The sequence below is a fragment of the Thalassophryne amazonica genome, chromosome 4 (genome assembly GCF_902500255.1).
Source record: "Thalassophryne amazonica chromosome 4, fThaAma1.1, whole genome shotgun sequence".
NCBI lineage: Eukaryota > Metazoa > Chordata > Actinopteri > Batrachoidiformes > Batrachoididae > Thalassophryne > Thalassophryne amazonica.
Genome location: NC_047106.1, coordinates 113,605,161 through 113,623,749, shown reverse-complemented (window position 1 = coordinate 113,623,749; position 18,589 = coordinate 113,605,161). Strand labels below are relative to the sequence as shown.

General features: G+C 42.9%; 1 protein-coding gene across 1 annotated transcript in view; it reads right to left on the bottom strand.

The window, feature by feature from the left end:
- The window catches only part of mtus2b (microtubule associated tumor suppressor candidate 2b), a 163,337-nt gene that overhangs the window by 99,065 nt on the left and 45,683 nt on the right, over positions 1-18,589 (bottom strand). Inside the window, exons 2-5 of the mRNA XM_034168835.1 lie at positions 13,471-14,081; positions 12,078-13,414; positions 9,211-9,406; positions 4,964-5,125 (exon numbers count right to left, since the gene is read on the bottom strand). Of these exons, the coding sequence (XP_034024726.1) occupies positions 4,964-5,125; positions 9,211-9,406; positions 12,078-13,414; positions 13,471-13,480 (1,705 nt within the window). The 5' untranslated portion in view covers positions 13,481-14,081. The remainder of the gene's footprint in view (positions 1-4,963; positions 5,126-9,210; positions 9,407-12,077; positions 13,415-13,470; positions 14,082-18,589) is intronic.

The window sequence follows — 18,589 nt, the reverse complement described above, 5'->3', positions numbered from 1 at the left end:
CGAGAGCTTTGCCCCCCTACTCAGCTCTCTCTTCACCACGACGATCCAATAGAGCGACCACATCACTGCAGACGCTGCACCGATCCTGTTGGTCTCACGCTCCATCCTTCCCTCGCCTCGCTCGTGAACAAGACCCTAAGATACTTAAACTCCTCCACTTGAGGCAAGGACACTCCACCGACCTGAAGAGGGCAAAGCACCTTTTTCCGGTTGAGAACCGTGGCCTCGGATTTGGAGGTGCTGATTTTCATCCCGGACGCTTCACACACGGCTGCAAACCGCTCCAGAGCACGCTGAAGGTCCTGATTTGACGAAGCCAACAGAACCACATCATCCGCAAACAGCAGAGATGAGATTCTGTGGTTCCCAAACCGGACCCACGCTACACCCTGGCTGCGCCTAGAAATTCTGTCCATAAAGGTAATGAACAGAACCAGTGACAAAGGGCAGCCCTGGAGGAGGCCAGCGTGCACTGTAAACAGGTTTGACTTACCACCGGCAATGCGAACCAAGCTCCTGCTGCGGTCGTACAGGGACCGGATAGTCCTTAGCAAAGGACCCCGGACCCCGTACTCCCAGAGCACCCCCCACAGGGTGCCCCGAGGGACACGGTCGAACGCCTTCTCCAGATCCACAAGCACATGTGGACTGGTTGGGTGAACTCCCATGAACCCTCAAGCATCCGATGGAGGGTGTAGAGCTGGTCCAGTGCGCCGCGACCAGTACGAAAACCACACTGCTCCTCCTGAATCCTAGATTCGACTATTGGTCAAATTCTCCTCTCCAGTACTCTGGAAGAGACCTTACCGGGGAGGCTGAGGAGTGTGATCCCCCTATAGTTGGAACACACCCTCCGGTCCCCCTTCTTAAACAGAGGGACCACCACCCCGGTTTGCCAATCCAGAAGTACTGTCCCCAACCACCACGTGATGTTGCAGAGGCGTGTCAACCAAGACAGTCCCACAACATCCAGAGACTTAAGGTACTCAGGACGGATTTCGTCCACCCCAGGAGCCTTGCCACCGAGGAGCTTTCTGACCACCTCTGTGACTTCGGCGTGGGTGATGGATGAGTCCGCCTCTGAGTCCCCAGTCTCTGCTTCCTCTTCGGAAGACATGACGATGGGATTGAGGAGATCCTCGAAGTATTCCTTCCACTGCCCGACACCATCCCCAGTCAGGGTCAACAGCTCCCCACTCGCACTGTAGACAGTGCGGGTGGAGAGCTGCTTCTGCCTTCTGAGGCGTCAGACGGTCTGCCAGAATTTCATCGAGGCCGACCGATAGTCCTCCTCCATGAACTCCTCCCAGACCCAGGTTTTTGCCTCTGCGACCGCACGGGCTGCAGCACACTTGGCCTGCCGGTACCTGTCAGCTGCCTCTGGGGTCCCACTTACCAACAAAGACAAGTAGGACTCATTCAGCCGGGAGAGCTTCTCCCAGATCCCAGGAGAGGTTGGAGACATGGAGTCCAAGTGGACCATGTTCTCCACCTCCACTGCCGCCGCGACAGTCACGAGACCTTGCGACGACAGTTACGAGCAGCCGCATCGACAATGGAGGTGGAGAACATGGTCCACTTGGACTCCATGTCTCCAACCTCCCCTGGGATCTGGGAGAAGCTCTCCCGGAGGTGGGAGTTGAAGACCTCGCTGACAAAGGGTTCCGTCAGTCGTTCCCAGCAGACCCTCACAAGACGTTTGGGCCTGCCAGGTCTGCCCGGCTTCCTCCCCTCCCAGCAGATCCAACTCACCACCGGGCGGTGATCGGTCGACAGCTCAGCCCCTCTCTTCACCCGAGTGTCCGAGACACATGGCCAAAGGTCAGATGATACAACTACAAAGTCGATCATCGACCTCCGGCTCAGGGTGTCCTGGTGCTATGTGCACTTATGGACATGCTTGTGCTCGAACATGGTGCTTGTGATGGACAAACTGTGACTAGTACAGAAGTCCAACAACTGAACAGCACTCGGGTTCAGCTCGGGGAGGCCGACTCAAACAGACCAAAGCAATAAAATTCACTCTGCTATAGTTGACATTAGCAGTATACCAGATTGTTAATGACCAGGTGTGAGATTATGTAGACATTTGTCACATACAGTAAGCCCCAATTTCCACCCATGCAAAATGAAAATGTGAATATAACCGTATTTTAAATGTACCCATATGGATCCCACTGACCCAAGCCATCAGCACACCAAACCTGGTGCAGAGATGACCAAAACTGTAGATTTCTCACACAAAAATAGCCTTTATATAGAGAACTTCTGATAATGTAAACAGACTCGATTGTTCAGACAGCAGGATGTATGATCCTCACTTTAAGAGCAGATGCAACGCCAGCGCCTTGTCAACATTTGCAATACATGCAACTGGCAAATGTATCTTAATCAATAACATTTTTGATACATGTTAAACGCAGTAGGTTAAATAATGGATGAATCCACTCCATTCTTTTATTTAAGTTTTCAATCAGAAACCACGTTTTCCATTCATACCACAGACCATTTGCATTGTGAGGGAGCATCAGCTACGACATGGCCATGTGGCCCGTTTCCCTGTGCTTGATCCAGCACGCAGGTGCCTGAGTGTTGAGGACCCCAGTAGCCGGAGAAGGCCAAGGACACACCCATGGTTCACCTGGCTGCAGCAGATAGATGATTATTTTAGCATTGTGGAAATGAACTGGTTGTCTGGCTGGGTGGTTGCTATCCACGACCCAAGCTGGTTGCACAGTGTTGTTGATGTGGTAAAGCACAGCACCAGCCCATGCTCCAGAACTTGACTTTACCTGCACAGACCAAAGTCAATTTGCTGGAAGTGTTTTATGATTGTGGCGGATGACAAAAACCACAATGTTTTTTTTAAGCCATGGATTGGATCATTTTTTGCATTAAAAAAGGCAAATATTACTTTGCTTTCTATTCTTTAGAAAGAAAAAAAACTTAACAAGGAATGAAAATCGGGAACTTTTACCTGTGGTCCTGAATGAAAACATGGTGCCCAATGTTTAGAATAGAGCCTTTATTGTCATTGTACATATATACATACAATGAAATTTGTCCTCTGCATTTAACCCATCCTAATTACAGTTGGACACAATCCAACCAGGGACCAACTCAAGATGTAGAGACACTGCCTTGGTCAGGGGCAAAGAAAGGAGCAGACCCTAAATAAGCATGTTTTTTGATTGTGGAAGGAAACCGGAGTGTCTGGACGAAACCCATACAGACACAGGAAGAACATGCAAACTCCACACAGAAAGTATGGGAAGCAATCCCACAACCTTCTTGCTGTGAGGCACCAGTGCTAACCACTAAACCACTGTGCTGCAAAAGTACAAAAACAAGAGAGAAGCAAAACTGAGCTTTTATAATTTTTTTTGTTTTGTTTTTCTTTGTACAAGAGATGAAGATGGTCCACATTGTCTCATGAGGAGACAACGGTAAATTAACCTTTTTTGGATAAATACATTCATCCGATTCACTGCTAATAATTCAGTGGTCCTGGTAAGTAGGCGCTCGGAAACTACTGGGAATACTCGATATTTTCTGGAGCTGTGTACTTTCAGGCAACTTAGCTGAGCTGCATTGTGAGTACGAAGCTCAGTTCACTGGGCTTGCGGTTGCACAGGGAAGAGATGACATACCTTGTCCTCAACTCTTAACATTCTTTGTGTGGTTGCACCCAGAGGTCTGCTGATTTATTTGTTTGTAGCAGAGCATGAGGCTGTTTTTAAGCTGCATGACACATTAATTACAACTGCATCAAAATTAACATTTGTCACTTTATAATAAAGTCACTATGACACTAAAGCACGCTTATGTAAACTCTGCAATTAATCCCCGACTCACATGTGTCTCAAATCGGAGGGAGTTCTCTATGGAGTAACTATAATCTGTTACACAGCTCATTTGTTTTTTTGTTATGTGCAATTAAGGTTTCTGAGAGTCGCGTCTACAGGTCATTTTTGTTCAATATATATGGAAAAGGTACCTCAGTTGTAAGACGTGACTCGTGATAGCTGTGTGCACTGTCAAGTTTGATTGAGTCATTCTTTCTTCAAAAATGTAAAAAACCACAAAAGGGGAAAATAGATATTTTAAAGCGAGGTGACACATTCTTAAGATGCCATCCTGTGTCTGTGTGGGATAGATATTATTATGAAAGCATTTTCAGCGCACTAGAATTTGTATACAAATGACAACACAATTAGTGATGATCACTAGAAAATTTAAATTGACTAAATACAGTACAGTCTAATTTTTTATAAATCATGTTTCCTAAAAAAGTTTATTATTTATTATATAATATTATTATTTTGTAGGTTTTTGCTAATTTTTTTACTAATTTTTCACATTGTGCAAAAGTTGCAGTATGCACAATTTCACCAACCATTGCCACAGAAGCCTATAATGTCTTCAGGGCATGGGCGCAATTTGGTGGGGGATGGGGGGGCATGGGGGGGCATGTAAAAATCCATAAATTAACCACATCATCGTTTAAGCCACAGTGTTCAACGCGTGTCAAAAAATGTAGCGGCTTATAGTCCAGAAATTACAGTATATAATCCTTACAAACAGGATTATGTTAGTTTGGTCCAATAAATTATTGTTGTTAACACCCCCCATCCGAACAAATTACAGATAAAAGTCTGTAGTATAAGCACATCTTGATTGTTTAATCTCTATTGTGGTAGTGTACAGAAGGAAATTTACAAAAATTGTGTCATTATACAAATAGTTATTGAACTGACTGGAATTTAAGCGGTTTGAAAGCAGGAAATTGACTTGTGAGAGTGAAGGTCTTCGACCTCTGATTGCTTTGTTAATATAGTCACTATAACATGCTGACAAAAACTGTAAAGCCCAAACTTTAAAGAGTCTAAAAACAGCAAAACATAAGAGGAACACTTTGTGTCCAGTATGTGAGTGCAGAAGGTAAGGATGGTGTAGAACTCACGCTGAGATGGTCGGCAGGGATCACCCGTGTTCTGGACTAAGCCAAATGACGCAAGGCGGGCAGGTGGCGCAGCAGAGAAACCTGGAGGACGTAGGCCAGACTGGCCTGGTTTGAGCAGAAGGCTCTTGGAGGAGGATTCTGGACCTGACCTCCTTTGCTCTCCTGGAAGTAAATGGGAAGACATACATGCAATACAGTAGTAAATGTAGGTGAACTTCAACCTAAAGAGCAACTGGCCCAAGCTTGTGTTTGAGGGCTAGATTTATCGATGCATAATATTTTAAAGTAAGTTGGATATCACTTGTGCTTGCTGTCACTTCACTTAAAGTGCAATGTGTAAACAAAGATACAGTGCATAACATTGCAAGTTATTATTTAACGCATTTATTCTACCTTATTTGCCTGAAGTATTCCACTAATTTGGCTCATTCATCAATTTCAACAATTTCAGCTTCAGGTTTTACTGTGTCAGATCATCATAAAAATCCAGTTCCACAGGCACAATGGGAGGGTCTAGATGTAACTGTTAACGTTTGTTCACAAAACACCACAAGTGGGCTGCCTGAAGTGAAATACTGGCACGAAGATACCTTATTATTTCAGACAGTCACATTACTTATGTCACAGCTTTCTGACAGCTGTGCCAATTATAGTGCAATATGATGCAAATATTTCACTAAATGTAGGGATGCTTATGTAGGAAAAAATATCTTGCTGTTTCACAGCAGCCATAAATATACAGCCAGCAACAACAGAAGTTTTGCTACAAAAACTTGAAATATCATCATCATTGACAATTTTTTTTTTTTTTTTGTAACAATAATAATTTGTTTTTACTGAATTGAAATAAATGTATGTGTAGTCTGCAAATAGAAAATAGTGTAATTTGTACAAATTCATATAAATAAAAGACAAAGCTTCTTTAATGTAATGCCTAATCTGCAGATATCTATAAAAATGTGAATGTGGGATGTTAAATTTCATTGACAACTGTTCAAAAGAGGAAAATGTGTTGTCAAAGCAGAGGTCATTAACGTATGGTGAAGACAGTGTCCTGTACAGTAATATTCAATAGTAATATTTAAAATTTGGGAGGACCATTCCTCTATCCTGCTTTGCTCTTTGTAGGTAGGCGTTATGCAGACGTGGTTGTTTGCTATTCCAAATGTATGACGATATCATTGAGTCTAGTTTTTGAAAAAAGTACTTGGGATAAATACAGGCAAACACTGGAATAGGAATAAGTACTTTGAGAGAGAGCTCAGTCATCTTTATTGAACCATGAGTGAGAGATGGGGAGGTTGTGCTGTGCTGGCACGTTTCCAAATTCCGACTTGGTGGTTCACTCTCTTTACATGTTGAACTCTTTTTGCAGAGCAGCAACAGAGACTTGTCAACATTACCTGATGAAGAATTCCCTTTCATTGCAAATCATTGATTAAGGACACTGAGACAAAGCTGGTTGACATCAGATTGTTTGGAAGCTTAACTGTACAGTGCATTTGAAATGTGGAAATGTGTCAGCATAGACTCATATCCCAAATCCTTTGGATGACCATGGTTGGATAAAAACAGCAGAAGGAATGAAACCTTTGTGGTATGTTGGTGATGCTTAGCTGGCTGATCTAGACGATGTATCAGGGAGCTCGAACGATAAAGAGCCAGGATCCGAAACTGAGGAGGACTGCAATAGTGATGAGGACACTGACTAGGTAGTCATTGTGAATCACTGTGATTTTACAGAGTTTTTGTTGTCTGATATATATATTTTTTTTTTTTTACACTAAAATACAATTACTTTGTTTTTGTGAGAATATATCATGATGAAACAGATAACCAGGTTGTTCATGAAACAGAAATGAATCAGTTATTTCTTTTTTCAATAAGTGATAATTGTGTCACACTGTTAGAGCAGGTAGACTCAGCTGAAGGACTTTGTCGGTCATGAATTTTTGAGTGAGCGTGTGTTGATCAGGTCATGTCAATATTTCACAATGACTATCCATTTTGGCTTGAAATAACCAAAATAAACAATTAATAATGCGTTTCTTGTAAGTGCTTATAGATAATGATTTTCCATTATTGTTGAAGTATTTTGTATAGGATATATTCAAGACTGTACTACCACATTTATGGACACATATATAGTCACTCATAGTGACCCAGGAGGGTTGAACCAGATCCAACAATGTTCGCTGTGAGGACTTCTGTTTCAGAAGAGTACACCACTTGAGGGAATGAAATTTAATTTTGTTAGCAAATACTAATAATAGTGGGTTAATATGGTATTCTGGACTATTTATCATGTGTGTAGTTTGGATGAAAAACAGTTGAGAAATTGAAGCAATCGTCACAGCGAATGGTTTGTACATATTTTGATGAAACAAGGGTTGTCAGATGATAGTCTTAGAAACTGTCCAAAGAGTAGTAGCACCCTTATTCTACCAATACATTTTGGTGAGCATATATAGGCAGCAACAGTAACATAAGACAGTTGAATCAAATTTATTGATATTCGCTGAGTGACTTCCAGTTTCAGAGTGGTACGCTACTTCAGGGGGAGAAAAATACCTTTTTGGTGGCCAATACTAGTAATACTGGGTTTGATTAGCATTCTAGGGTTGTTTATGAATAATCTGATGCATCATATGTGTGGCTAGTGAAAACATGCTGAGAAATCGAAGCAAATAACATAGCGAATAGTTTGTACATATACTGGTGCAAAGAACAGTAATCCAACGGCAGTCCTAAAAATGGACTGAAAAGTAGAGCAGATGAGTTTATGCAATATTACATTCCCTTTTCATATCACAGACATATGGGCTTCAGAAGAAATGGGTCCCTCTATGCTGTTGGGAAAAGGGTGGGGGACCCTGGAGTAAAAGCTCAGCAAACTGCATTGTAACTGTGACACCAAGATAGGAAAAGCTATTTGTAGTTCTTTTAAAAGGTAACGAGACATCCTCAAGTGCTGACACATCCAGATTCAATGGCAACACCTCACGTTTATGCAAATATAATTTGTAGCCAGAAATCTCCTTAACTTTTTTTTAATATATTGACGATTACAGGAACCACCCATTCAGTCTGGGATATGCACAGCAGGAGATTGTATTTGTGCTCCATGTTCCCTGTATGGCGCTGTTTGTTCTGATGGCCAGAGTGAGAGGATCAATAACCAAGGCAAAAAGCAGAGGGGGTTAGTGGGCATCCCTAGCAGGTACCACAATGCAAATCAAACGGTCTGGAGTACAAATTGTGAGACAGGTTGGAATATAGCAATATGATCCAAGCTATAAACACTTCCCCATTCCAAACCTTTTTAAAAGGTCTCAAAAAGATAGTCCCACTCCACTCTATGAAATGCCTTCTCTGCATGCATGCAAAGGAGGCATTTAGAATTATTTCGACAAGGGAATAGGTTATGCTCAACAAATGATGGATGCTAAAGAAGGAGCATCTTTGTTTAACGAAGCCCGTCTAGTCTGGAGACATAATACTGGGAAGAACACCCTCCAGTCTATGAGCCAATATTTTAGCGAGTATTCCCTGTTCAACAGAGAGGCTGGCCTGTAGGAACCACAGTCTAAAGGATCATGGGCCCATAGTCTTTTACAAAAATTGACATAACACAGCTGAAAACATCACAAGAAAGTAACGTAAATGGCATAGATGTTTCTACAGTCTGGAAAAAGTGCAAAGTGAAGCAACACCTCACAATGCTGACCCCTGAAGTGCTCCTCTTTGTATAGAGCAGGTATCTTAGCAGCATAAGGAGTTATGAATATGTAGATCCGAGTTCAATTCCCGGTCACACCATCTGTCTGTGCCCTTGCACAAGACACTTAATCTGCATTTTCTCAGTCCATCCAGCTGTAAAAGGGTGCCAGCCTTGGCAAGTAACCTGCATCAAACTGGTGTCCCGTCCAGGGGTAGTTGTAGATTCTCATCCAATTCATGCTGTGGAATCTGGAAATAAGCATCAGCACCAACGGGTCTCGGGAGGAAGCCCTTATTTTTTTCTTGGGGGTCAACAAGTGGAAAAGCACAACTTTCTTTTGCAGGATAAACATAGGATATGTCAAATAATTTGTTGAGAAAAAAAACAAAAAAAAAACAGAATTACTCATTGTCAGACAACTTTAATTTTCCTCTTCCTATGAGCCCTTCTGAAAGACAGCATGTGAAACAGTTTTAAGTGTTACAACTTAAGTTTTCTTTTCGTTATGGCAGAACAGCCAACTCACCTGTTATATCCTGATATCCTTGGGCTGGTGCTCCGCCTGCCTGTGCAGACTGGCTTAGGGCTGTCGCTGACCTTTGACCTGCCTGTTGTACTCTCATTTTGGCTGCAGGCTGCCTGGTTACAGCCCCTAACCCCAGCTGAGGCCTCAATCCTCTGGGTGAATGGTAAACACTGCCTCCTTCTTGGGATGCTTGCTGCTGAGGCACATAACCGATTGAGTTAATCATGGAAAAAAAGCAATTGTACTTTCTTCAGAAGAAAAACAAACTATAAGTTGTATATGGAGGCAAGCATTGGAAGTCTTTCTTTCTTGCTGTAGCACCACAATGGATAATACACTACGGGTCCAGATTATTAATTGCATGGAGCTGCTTCAGGCTCCTGTATGAAGCCCCTTTCACACCAGGCCATCGTAGGGTTGCATAATGCGGCATACCAACTACGCCAACCTTACGCAGCCCTACGTGGCAATATGCTGAGGGACGCAAAAGGGGTCCGTGAAATGGACACAAAAAATTAAACGTTTAATTTTTCACAGACATCTGGCGTAGAGCACTGGATGCAGGGCTCTATGCAAGTCTATGCAACACTCTGCTACTGGTTGTAATCTACGTAACACTGCGCTACTGTACACCATGCCGCCGTAGTTGTACACTACCCTACGCCAGTCCGGCGAAAAATCCTTTTAGGTTTTTTTTCCACTTAAAAAAAAAAAAAAATCAGTACATGCGTGCATTGCTAGATTTTATTCATCCTGTTGGACTCTGCTGAACTTTGCTGGCACTGAAGCCTCAAAACCACAGAAGAAGAAGAGGCAGGCCAAAGCTCCTCCCGCGCACAACATATGCAGCCATTCCTGCGTAATAGATACACAGCACAATGCAACTCTAAGCAGGCCCGATGTGAAAGGGGCTTAAGGGTCAAAATGCAAGCTAGCATAAAGGTGCGTTTACACATAACCAAGACGCGTTACGAATGTCATTTTTCTGTCATTCGTGACACATTCCTGACATTCTTAACGTGACTTAACGTATCTGAATAGGTTTCTTAATAGTGCGTGTTGGTGCGTGATATTCTTGATATTCGTGGAGCATGTTTTTGCCTGTCAAAAAATCTCCCACGAATGTCACACACCACCCTCATTTCGTCTCACGTTGTGGAGGTCGCAACTGAGCGTATTGATTCATCTTGATGAGAGTAGTGATCCTTAATAGAACATGACAACGTACGTAGTGGTTCCTGTGATGGTTCTTGGAGCCCAAACTGTCACGTTATTACGAAGTGACACGGAATCTGTCAAGTTTTGACACAACTTGTAACGCAGCGTCACATTTCACTGCGCGCCACGATGAATCGGTTTTCTGTCACCTGTGCACAATTAAACTCGGCTCCAAATGTCATTCCACAGTTCCTGCTGAAGCTCCTCAGGACGATCCTGCAGGTGTTCCACCTGCTGTTATAACTGATGAACGGGAGAACGAGTTTGAGCCAGAGGAACCAGAGGAGCGAGAGGAGACTCACATGCAGCCAGACATCTCTGCACCTCCTCCAGTCCGGCAGAGGAAGAGGCGCGCGCACAACTGAACCCTGCTGCACCGCATTCAGTTTGACTGCTGACACCAAGTCGGCTAAAAGTGTCATTTCAGTGCTCTTCAGCGTGCTCCTGCAGGTGTTCCACCTGCTGCATGTGCCTGATGTTCGGGAAAATGCGCGAGACGAGAACCACATGAAGCCATACATCTGGCTCTGTCCGTCTCCTCCTCTCTGCGCCACTCCATGGCACAGAGCCCAACTATGCATGCAGTCACAAAGTTCTTCTGAAAAACTGGAGCAATCTGAATTCGGTTGGATGAATATGGGTGTGTGTGGAGACAATTCACCTCATTCACAACGTGACAGAACTTAACGATGCGCTGTTACGCGCAATAGCGCGTAACAATATTCTTGACCATGCGTAATGGTTCCTGATAACTCGCAACACGTGCCATTAATCGTAACGTGTGGTAACAGGTTGCAGCAGTTCCTGAGGACACCTGACGCCTCTGCCCCGAATAATCACATTCGTGATCAGCGGCCAAGAATGTGTACTTCATGGCATTCGTGACTTGTCGTCATTATGTGTAAACGCAGCATAACCAGCACTGAAAAAAAAAAAAAAATACTTGAACCAACTTAACTGAAGTGCGTCAACTGGTAACACCTAAATTAATTAAGTTCTTTGAAATTAAGTTAATAAATCAGATTAACATGTGTTGAACTGATTTGTTAACTTAAGTTGGTTCTTTTTTCAGTGAGGGTCTGAATTTTGACATGTATGCTTCTGTCGTATGCTGGGCAACATTTAGATTTTTATATTAAAGTAAGTCGTGTTGAACAACTCATTCAATGAGCTAGTATAAGTGATACTACTGCAATGGTACAATACACACCCAGAGGTATTTCAATTCAATTATAGCTACCTCTGATATTATACCGAGCAATATTATAACAAAATACTCAAAGATTTAGGTTTTCACAGTTATAGCATGCCCAAGTAATCAAAACCATTATGTAACACCGACATGTATCAAGGATTTAAAACAATGAACAAATACAGATTTGAAAGGTGTTTTTTTGTAAGAGCAGTCCCATTTGTTAATTTGTTTATGCTTGTGTTTACATTCATTTTTCTAACCACATCAACATGTTTGCATGGTCATACCATGTATCATGTAATATACCTTTTATTACTACTCCAGTGTTCATGTCATCTGTAAGATTTTTAGCTGGTTGATATTCTGACATATTTTTGAAAATCTTTTATTTATCGCCTTTCTTTTTTTTCCCCCAAACACTGATCACATGGCAGCCACACTAACACACACTTACTTCATGGACATATTTGTCAGCCATTTCTTCATGAAAGCTGTCCGACTTTTTGACTGGCTTAAGAGGGAAGGTGCCGCTTGGAGGTTTCATTACTGTAGTGGCCGTTCCAGGAGGATAAAAGCCTGCCTTCTGCATCTCTTGCCGGTATTTGTCAAATAGCACGTTGGATGAAGAAAGCACAGGTGTAGATTTGGCCTGAGGCCCAACCTTTGAATCTTTATAAACTGCAGGGTGAGGACAAGCGTTCAACCTAAGTGGAGTAGAGCCATCATGCGGGGCATCTGACACTAGGTGCTTAGAAGGTGGATTTTTCCGAACACAAGTAATAATTTTTGGGCGGACATTTTTGGGCTTTTGGGGAGGAGACATCCTTTTGTTCTCAGGTTGTTGAGGCATGACAGGTTTGGGAATCCCACTGCTCAAACCTGTTTTACTATGTGCTTTGACCTGTTGACTTACAGCCACCTGTGGAGACCCACAGCGCTCCATGCTCAGCGCCCTGATGCCCTGGATCTTGGCTGGAGAACCAGGGGGTCTTTTCCTTGGAGAACAGGTGGTTGTTTTGGTAGAAATGGGAGATGCTGACCGATTTGGACTTCCCCATGGTTTCCTCCTCTCCAGGGTTGAACAGTTGGAGCTAGCAGAGTTCTCAAAAGAGCCCTGCTTTTTTAAAGTACTATCAAAAGATAACTGTTTCTTAAAAGTGCCTTCAAATGATGGCTGTTTGTTTTTGTCAAAGGAGTTTTGGTTTTTTAATGTGTTATCAAATGATCTTTGTTTCTTTATGGCTCTGGAGTTAATTGATGATTGAGTCCCATTTGTGCCAGTGTTTTTTGAACTGTATTTAACAACAGGGGCCTCATCAGCCTGTGTGCTTTTATCCATTTTAATGTTGCATTCTTGTGCCTTGTGTCTATTGCTATCGCAGTCTTTATCTCTTGAAGTAGTTATTCCTCTGTGGGTACTGTTTTCCATGTGCTCTTCAGTGATACCATCTCTGTGCTCTTTAGATGGAACAACTCCATTGCTCACTTCAGATATCACATAGTCAGTATGAACTGTTGAATTTAAATTCACATCAACAACCTTCTGATGAATTGTGCTTTTTCCAGCAGAGACAGAAGCTTTGGCGCTCTCAGAGATGGTGTTGCAGGTTTGAGATGTCAGAGTTAGGTCTTCTGAGACGGTTGAGTACGGACCACAGACAATATGCCACGAGTCTGTTGTGTGCGTCGTGCCCACAGTGTCAACTGGAGTAAGAAAGCTTTCCCCAAGACTAGAAATCGTGGACATGCAAGACACAAACATAGTTTCTGTTTCAGAACTGAGCTCGGCCCTCGCCACGTCTCTACTCTCACAAATATGAAACATTTTAGAGACTTCCTTAGTGGTGCAGAGTACATTGGGCTTCTCTTCTTCTTTGCTCTTACTGGTATCCGTTACTGGACTTAAGGTAGTTTGGTTGCATGATGGGAGCTGATCATGAGGTTTCTTCTGCCCTGCAAGTCCCACAAAGTCCTCTCCTTCATCTACTAGGTATGCCTCCAGTTCCTGACACTCCAGCATCTCAAATTCTGCCAGCTCAGGATCATCACACGGCGAGTCTGTGCGCCATATGATGACCTTATCTTGTTCTGCTATCTCAGTATTCGTTGCAAACAGAGTTCCACTATGAACTTTCCTCCCGTCATCCCCTGGTTGGATGTCATTTGCATTCGCATCGCCAGCAGCCTGCACAGCTTCGGGCTGGTTGTTATTCCTAAACTCCCCTCTGCTGATAGATTCTCCTCGCTCACACATTTTATGTACAGGTGTGGGTTGACAACACCCTCATGAGCAATCATCCATTACATCAGATCCAAAAAGGTTTGGTTTCCCACATATGAGTCTTAGTGGCACAGCAGGAGATGAGGTTTGATTTTTACATGTTGTAACATTGTCTTATAATGTTGAATATCTTGTTTAAGTTGAAAAAGACTCTTCATGGCATCTGGGGTCCTTATCCTGCAAAAATAAAAACAGATAAAACATCAAAAAAATGATGAATGTAACCTATAAATGCAGCAACCTTAAGCAACACTTCAGAGGTTAAACAATCTCAAAAGATCCAAGATGATTTATAAAGAAGGAATATGGAAACAAACAAACAAAAAAACAAAAAACAAAATTTGCTCCACAAATGTTTGTTTTTTGCTACACTTAATGTGACTGCTTTTTTTTGGTGTGTGTGTTGAAATACTGCATCCTGCATACTTTCATCATTGTCAAATCCATGGACGGTGTGAATTTGTGGTTTAACACACTATAGCGCCTCCTACATGTAAATCCATTTGTTGGAATGATCACATTGCTAGGAGGATTATGGATTTTCTGGCTTGCAGAATAGGGCAGCGCAGTCTCATTTGAACCCCTGCATGAATCCCCTGGGGGGGATTTGATCACATCCAGTGACAGCCGGCATGAACACAGCAGAGACCAATCCCCGGGTGGAGTGTCAGAGTTTCAATGCAAACCATTCGGCCCAGCTCTGGAAACTTGTCGCCACCTAGTGGACGTGTGAATTTAAAATGGTTTCTGCTGAAACCCCCATCCTCAGAGTGGTTTGTGCTGACATTCCCACACTCCGCCTGGGGATTAGTCTCTCCCCACACAAACAGCATCACATCTAACAGAAAAATTGTCCTGTTTTGTTTTCGGCTGCAATCACCGAAGCAGTCGTGAAATGTGCAGTTTTTTTTCGGTTCCCAGTGGAGAAGGGAAGATGAGGCAAATGGGAGAGGTTGTGTTGTTACGTATTAGTCTACACACCTAGCCAGAGTAGCTGCATGCTCTCACCTGCACAACTGCCTTGACATGTTTGAGCTCTGGTGTCACCAACCGAACGGTCCCCTAAAAATCGGTCCCCCCGATGACGCGGTTCACGGATTAACACTTCGTTTCTGCTTCAAACTGCACACCAGTCATCATCTATCTCAGTGATAAAATATCTGAAGCTTTTGTACAACAATCATTTCCACATAAATTCAGCATTATTTCATCACCAAAGGCGGCAGAAGTGATCAGAGTGCCGCGAATAAATGAGCAGCTAGCTGATGTATTCGCTGCGCGTCAGACATTTCAATGCATCACGGAATTTCACCTCGTTTCTGCTTAAAACTGACTTTAGAATGATTTAAGAGGTTTTACCTTTATCATCTGATGGTTAATAATTCTATTAATCCCTTTGATTGCTTTGCGTGAAAAGACTCCGTCTCAGACGTGCTGCTGTGGTCCCAACGTGGAGCAATTTTTAGGGGCGGACAGTTCGGTCTGCGACACCGGCTCAAACAAACTGCAAAACATGTCCACTTTCCACCGCATCGTCACTTTTTCTTTGCGTTTTCACTTTGTTTGCGTGTAATTTGCCCAAAACCTCAGAGACAGTGCCATGTTTCTGCTGGGGACAGATGAGAGCTGTCCTCGTATGTAGAAAAATTGCTTCATATTTTTCCCCTTTAGCACCCAACTTCAAATAAGACTGTGCTGCCCAGTAGAGTGAATAACCATCTCTCAGATCTGACTAATATTAGCAGCCTTCTTTGTCTTCCTTTGTTTATCCTGTATCAAAACAATGCTATATCCTTGTGACCGAAGGGTTACTGATTGTATTTTCAGATGCATAAACGTGAATTGGGAAGTTGAAGAATAATATACCTCACTGCCACCACTAAGGTGCCCTTGAACACAGTCATCCCCATCTTTGTCACTGTTAAGTGCACAGATCCTCTGTTCTAAGAAGGAATTATGACTGTCTCAGAAAGTTTGAGAATTTCCTGAAATTCATGGACGACACTGTTGCAGTTAAACTCCTGGTTGCTGATGCCTACATCTTCAATATGCAAAACTAAGGACATTCATTTTAGACATGAAGCATCTGGATCAGTCAGACGGTGATCATTGGCCACACTGAGGAAATTGTGGGGTCCTGCAAATGCCTGGCCACCATAATTAACAACAAGCTGAGCTTTATTTTTTGTCAGGGATGTGTGTGTGAAAATGGCTGATGAAGCCAACCCTCGATCTGAACTGTCTGCTGCACTGTGGGCAGGCAATTGCCAGTTGTAAAGGAGACTGAAAAGCAACGATTACCTTCTTCTCTCGCGTCAGTTCAAACTCTGACATCCCACTGTGCATGGCGGAACACCAGCAAGAGCTGCATCCGTCTGTTTGGTCATTGCTCTTGCAGCATTTTAGGGTGACCTCTAGACTGTCCTTGCAGTGTTTGTGTTGATCTCCTCGAGATTGCTTGCCTTCCTTTAGCTTGCTACACGACCCGCTGGCAGTTAATCGCTAGACATGCAGCACACATGTCCTGCACACCTGAGGATGCGTTCCATCTCTGTCATCTGGAGCGCCACTATAACACAAACTCTGTCCTGCCATTTGATTTTCAGTCACATAGCACTACTATTATTCTGAACACTACTGTATCAGCTGTGAATGGAAGCATAAAGCTCAAATTTGGTATTTAGAATATTTGGCACCCCAAAATAATGGATCAACTTTGAAAGACAGGTTACTGAGCTTATTTTTTTCTTTCATGGCATCATAAAATTAGCAATTCAGTCATCAATGCAAATTGGTTACAAAGTTTTGAAGAGCTGTACTCAGAGTAAATTGAGAGATAATTTTGATATTTCAGAATTTACTTTCTCTGGCTGTGAAATGGCTGTGCACCAACACTCCCCATCCAACCTGATGGACCTTGAGAGGTGCTTCAAAGAGGAATGGGGAAAAACTGCCCAAAGATAGGTGCACCAAGCTTGTGACATCATACTCAAGAAGATTTGAGGCTGTAATTGCTGCCAAAGGTGCATCAAAGTATTAAGCAAAGGCTGTGAATACTTAAGTACATGTGATTTCCCAGTCACACGGCACTTAACGATGGCCAACAAAGCCCTAACGAAACAAGAACTCTGGACTTTCATTGACTTTCGCTGGCATCGTTTAACCTTCACTCAACTTTGTTACTGCAGCGCTCGCTTCACCAGGATTTTTAAACTGTCGAAAAATTTGAACGCAGGGCAACGAAAACCTCAATTCGTCTGTATTTTGTTTTGCTGTCGTTCTTGACTTTTTTTTATCGTTTGCTTAATTTCTGTAATGTTAGCGTTTAGTTTGACTTCGTTCAACCAGCTGAATGTTTTCATACAGTACAGAAGCTGGTTTGTGAGCGCTGCTGCTGCGTTCATGTACCACTGGAAATTACAGGGCAAACTTAGCCTGTTTTTCTTATCTGGGTGGAGGGTCTGCTTCAATGGGCTCAGGCACCTTATATAGGCCAGAATTAATCTTCTGTGTGGATACAATTAATTAGTTTGCCACAAGCAACTGCTGAATTTGAAACAAAAAAGTTGTGTAATTTCCGACTGTACTTGAATGCAGCAGCTCCTGCGTGTGCTTATTATTTTTTATTAAATATAACAATATGAGGATAGAGAAGCTTGAATTTTCGACTGGACTGGGTTGCTTGACGCGAGGACGTTTCGCCTCAAATCGCAGAAGCTTCCTCAGCTAAAATTCTTGCTCTGGTAGTCTGACTTCTGTCTGACCCTTGTAGAGAAGAACAGGCATTCTTGTTCTTCTCTGTTGGCTTCTGTTTATTCTTCTCTACAAGAGTCAAGACAGAAGTCAGACTACCAGAGCAAGAATTTTAGCTGAGGAAGCTTCTGCGATTTGAAGCGAAACGTCCTCGCATCAAGCAACCCAGTCCAGTCGAACATTCAAGCTTCTCTACAATGGAAACCACCTGGACAACTGAGAGCCTTCACAGAAACACAACAATATAAGTGCAGGAATGACAATCCAGCCCTTATGTAAATGTGGCAACAGGTAGATAATTCAAATGATTATATAAAGAGCTGTTCTGGAAGGCAGAATTCACGCTGTGGTTCAGCTATAGCTGGTGGAATAACCGCACATGGGGAGTCAATGCACGGTGTTCACACGGACTGATCAATTCAGTGCTCTGATGATATATTCATTCATCTTTACACTTATAATTATTCCCCCTTTTGACAGTTTTCTGTTATATATATATATATATATATATATATATATATATATATATATTATATATATATATATATATATAGCTTAGGAACGTAATACAGCAGTGACCACGGCACACCAAAGTTTTGTTTTTTTTGTTTTTTTTTATAAATTGGAGCAAGACGGAGCGGGCAGCGTGTCGCCAGACAGTGTGGATTCTGATGATGAAGGAGATGATCCCTTTTTTGCTCTGGATGAGGAGAGCAGGTGGGTCCACCGACGTGCGCACAAATCTCCACAGCTTCTGTTTGCAGTTTCTCCAGGACTCAGGCGCTATGAGCTGCATCCCAGCGCCGAGTCCTGGAACCAGACACACACTGCTCAAGCAGTGGCTCCAGGTGCATCTCGTTTAAAGAGTTGTGATCAACGATAGCTTCGGTTTAGTTTAGTTCTTCTTTCGTCCCTTTTGCGCTCTTGCTTCG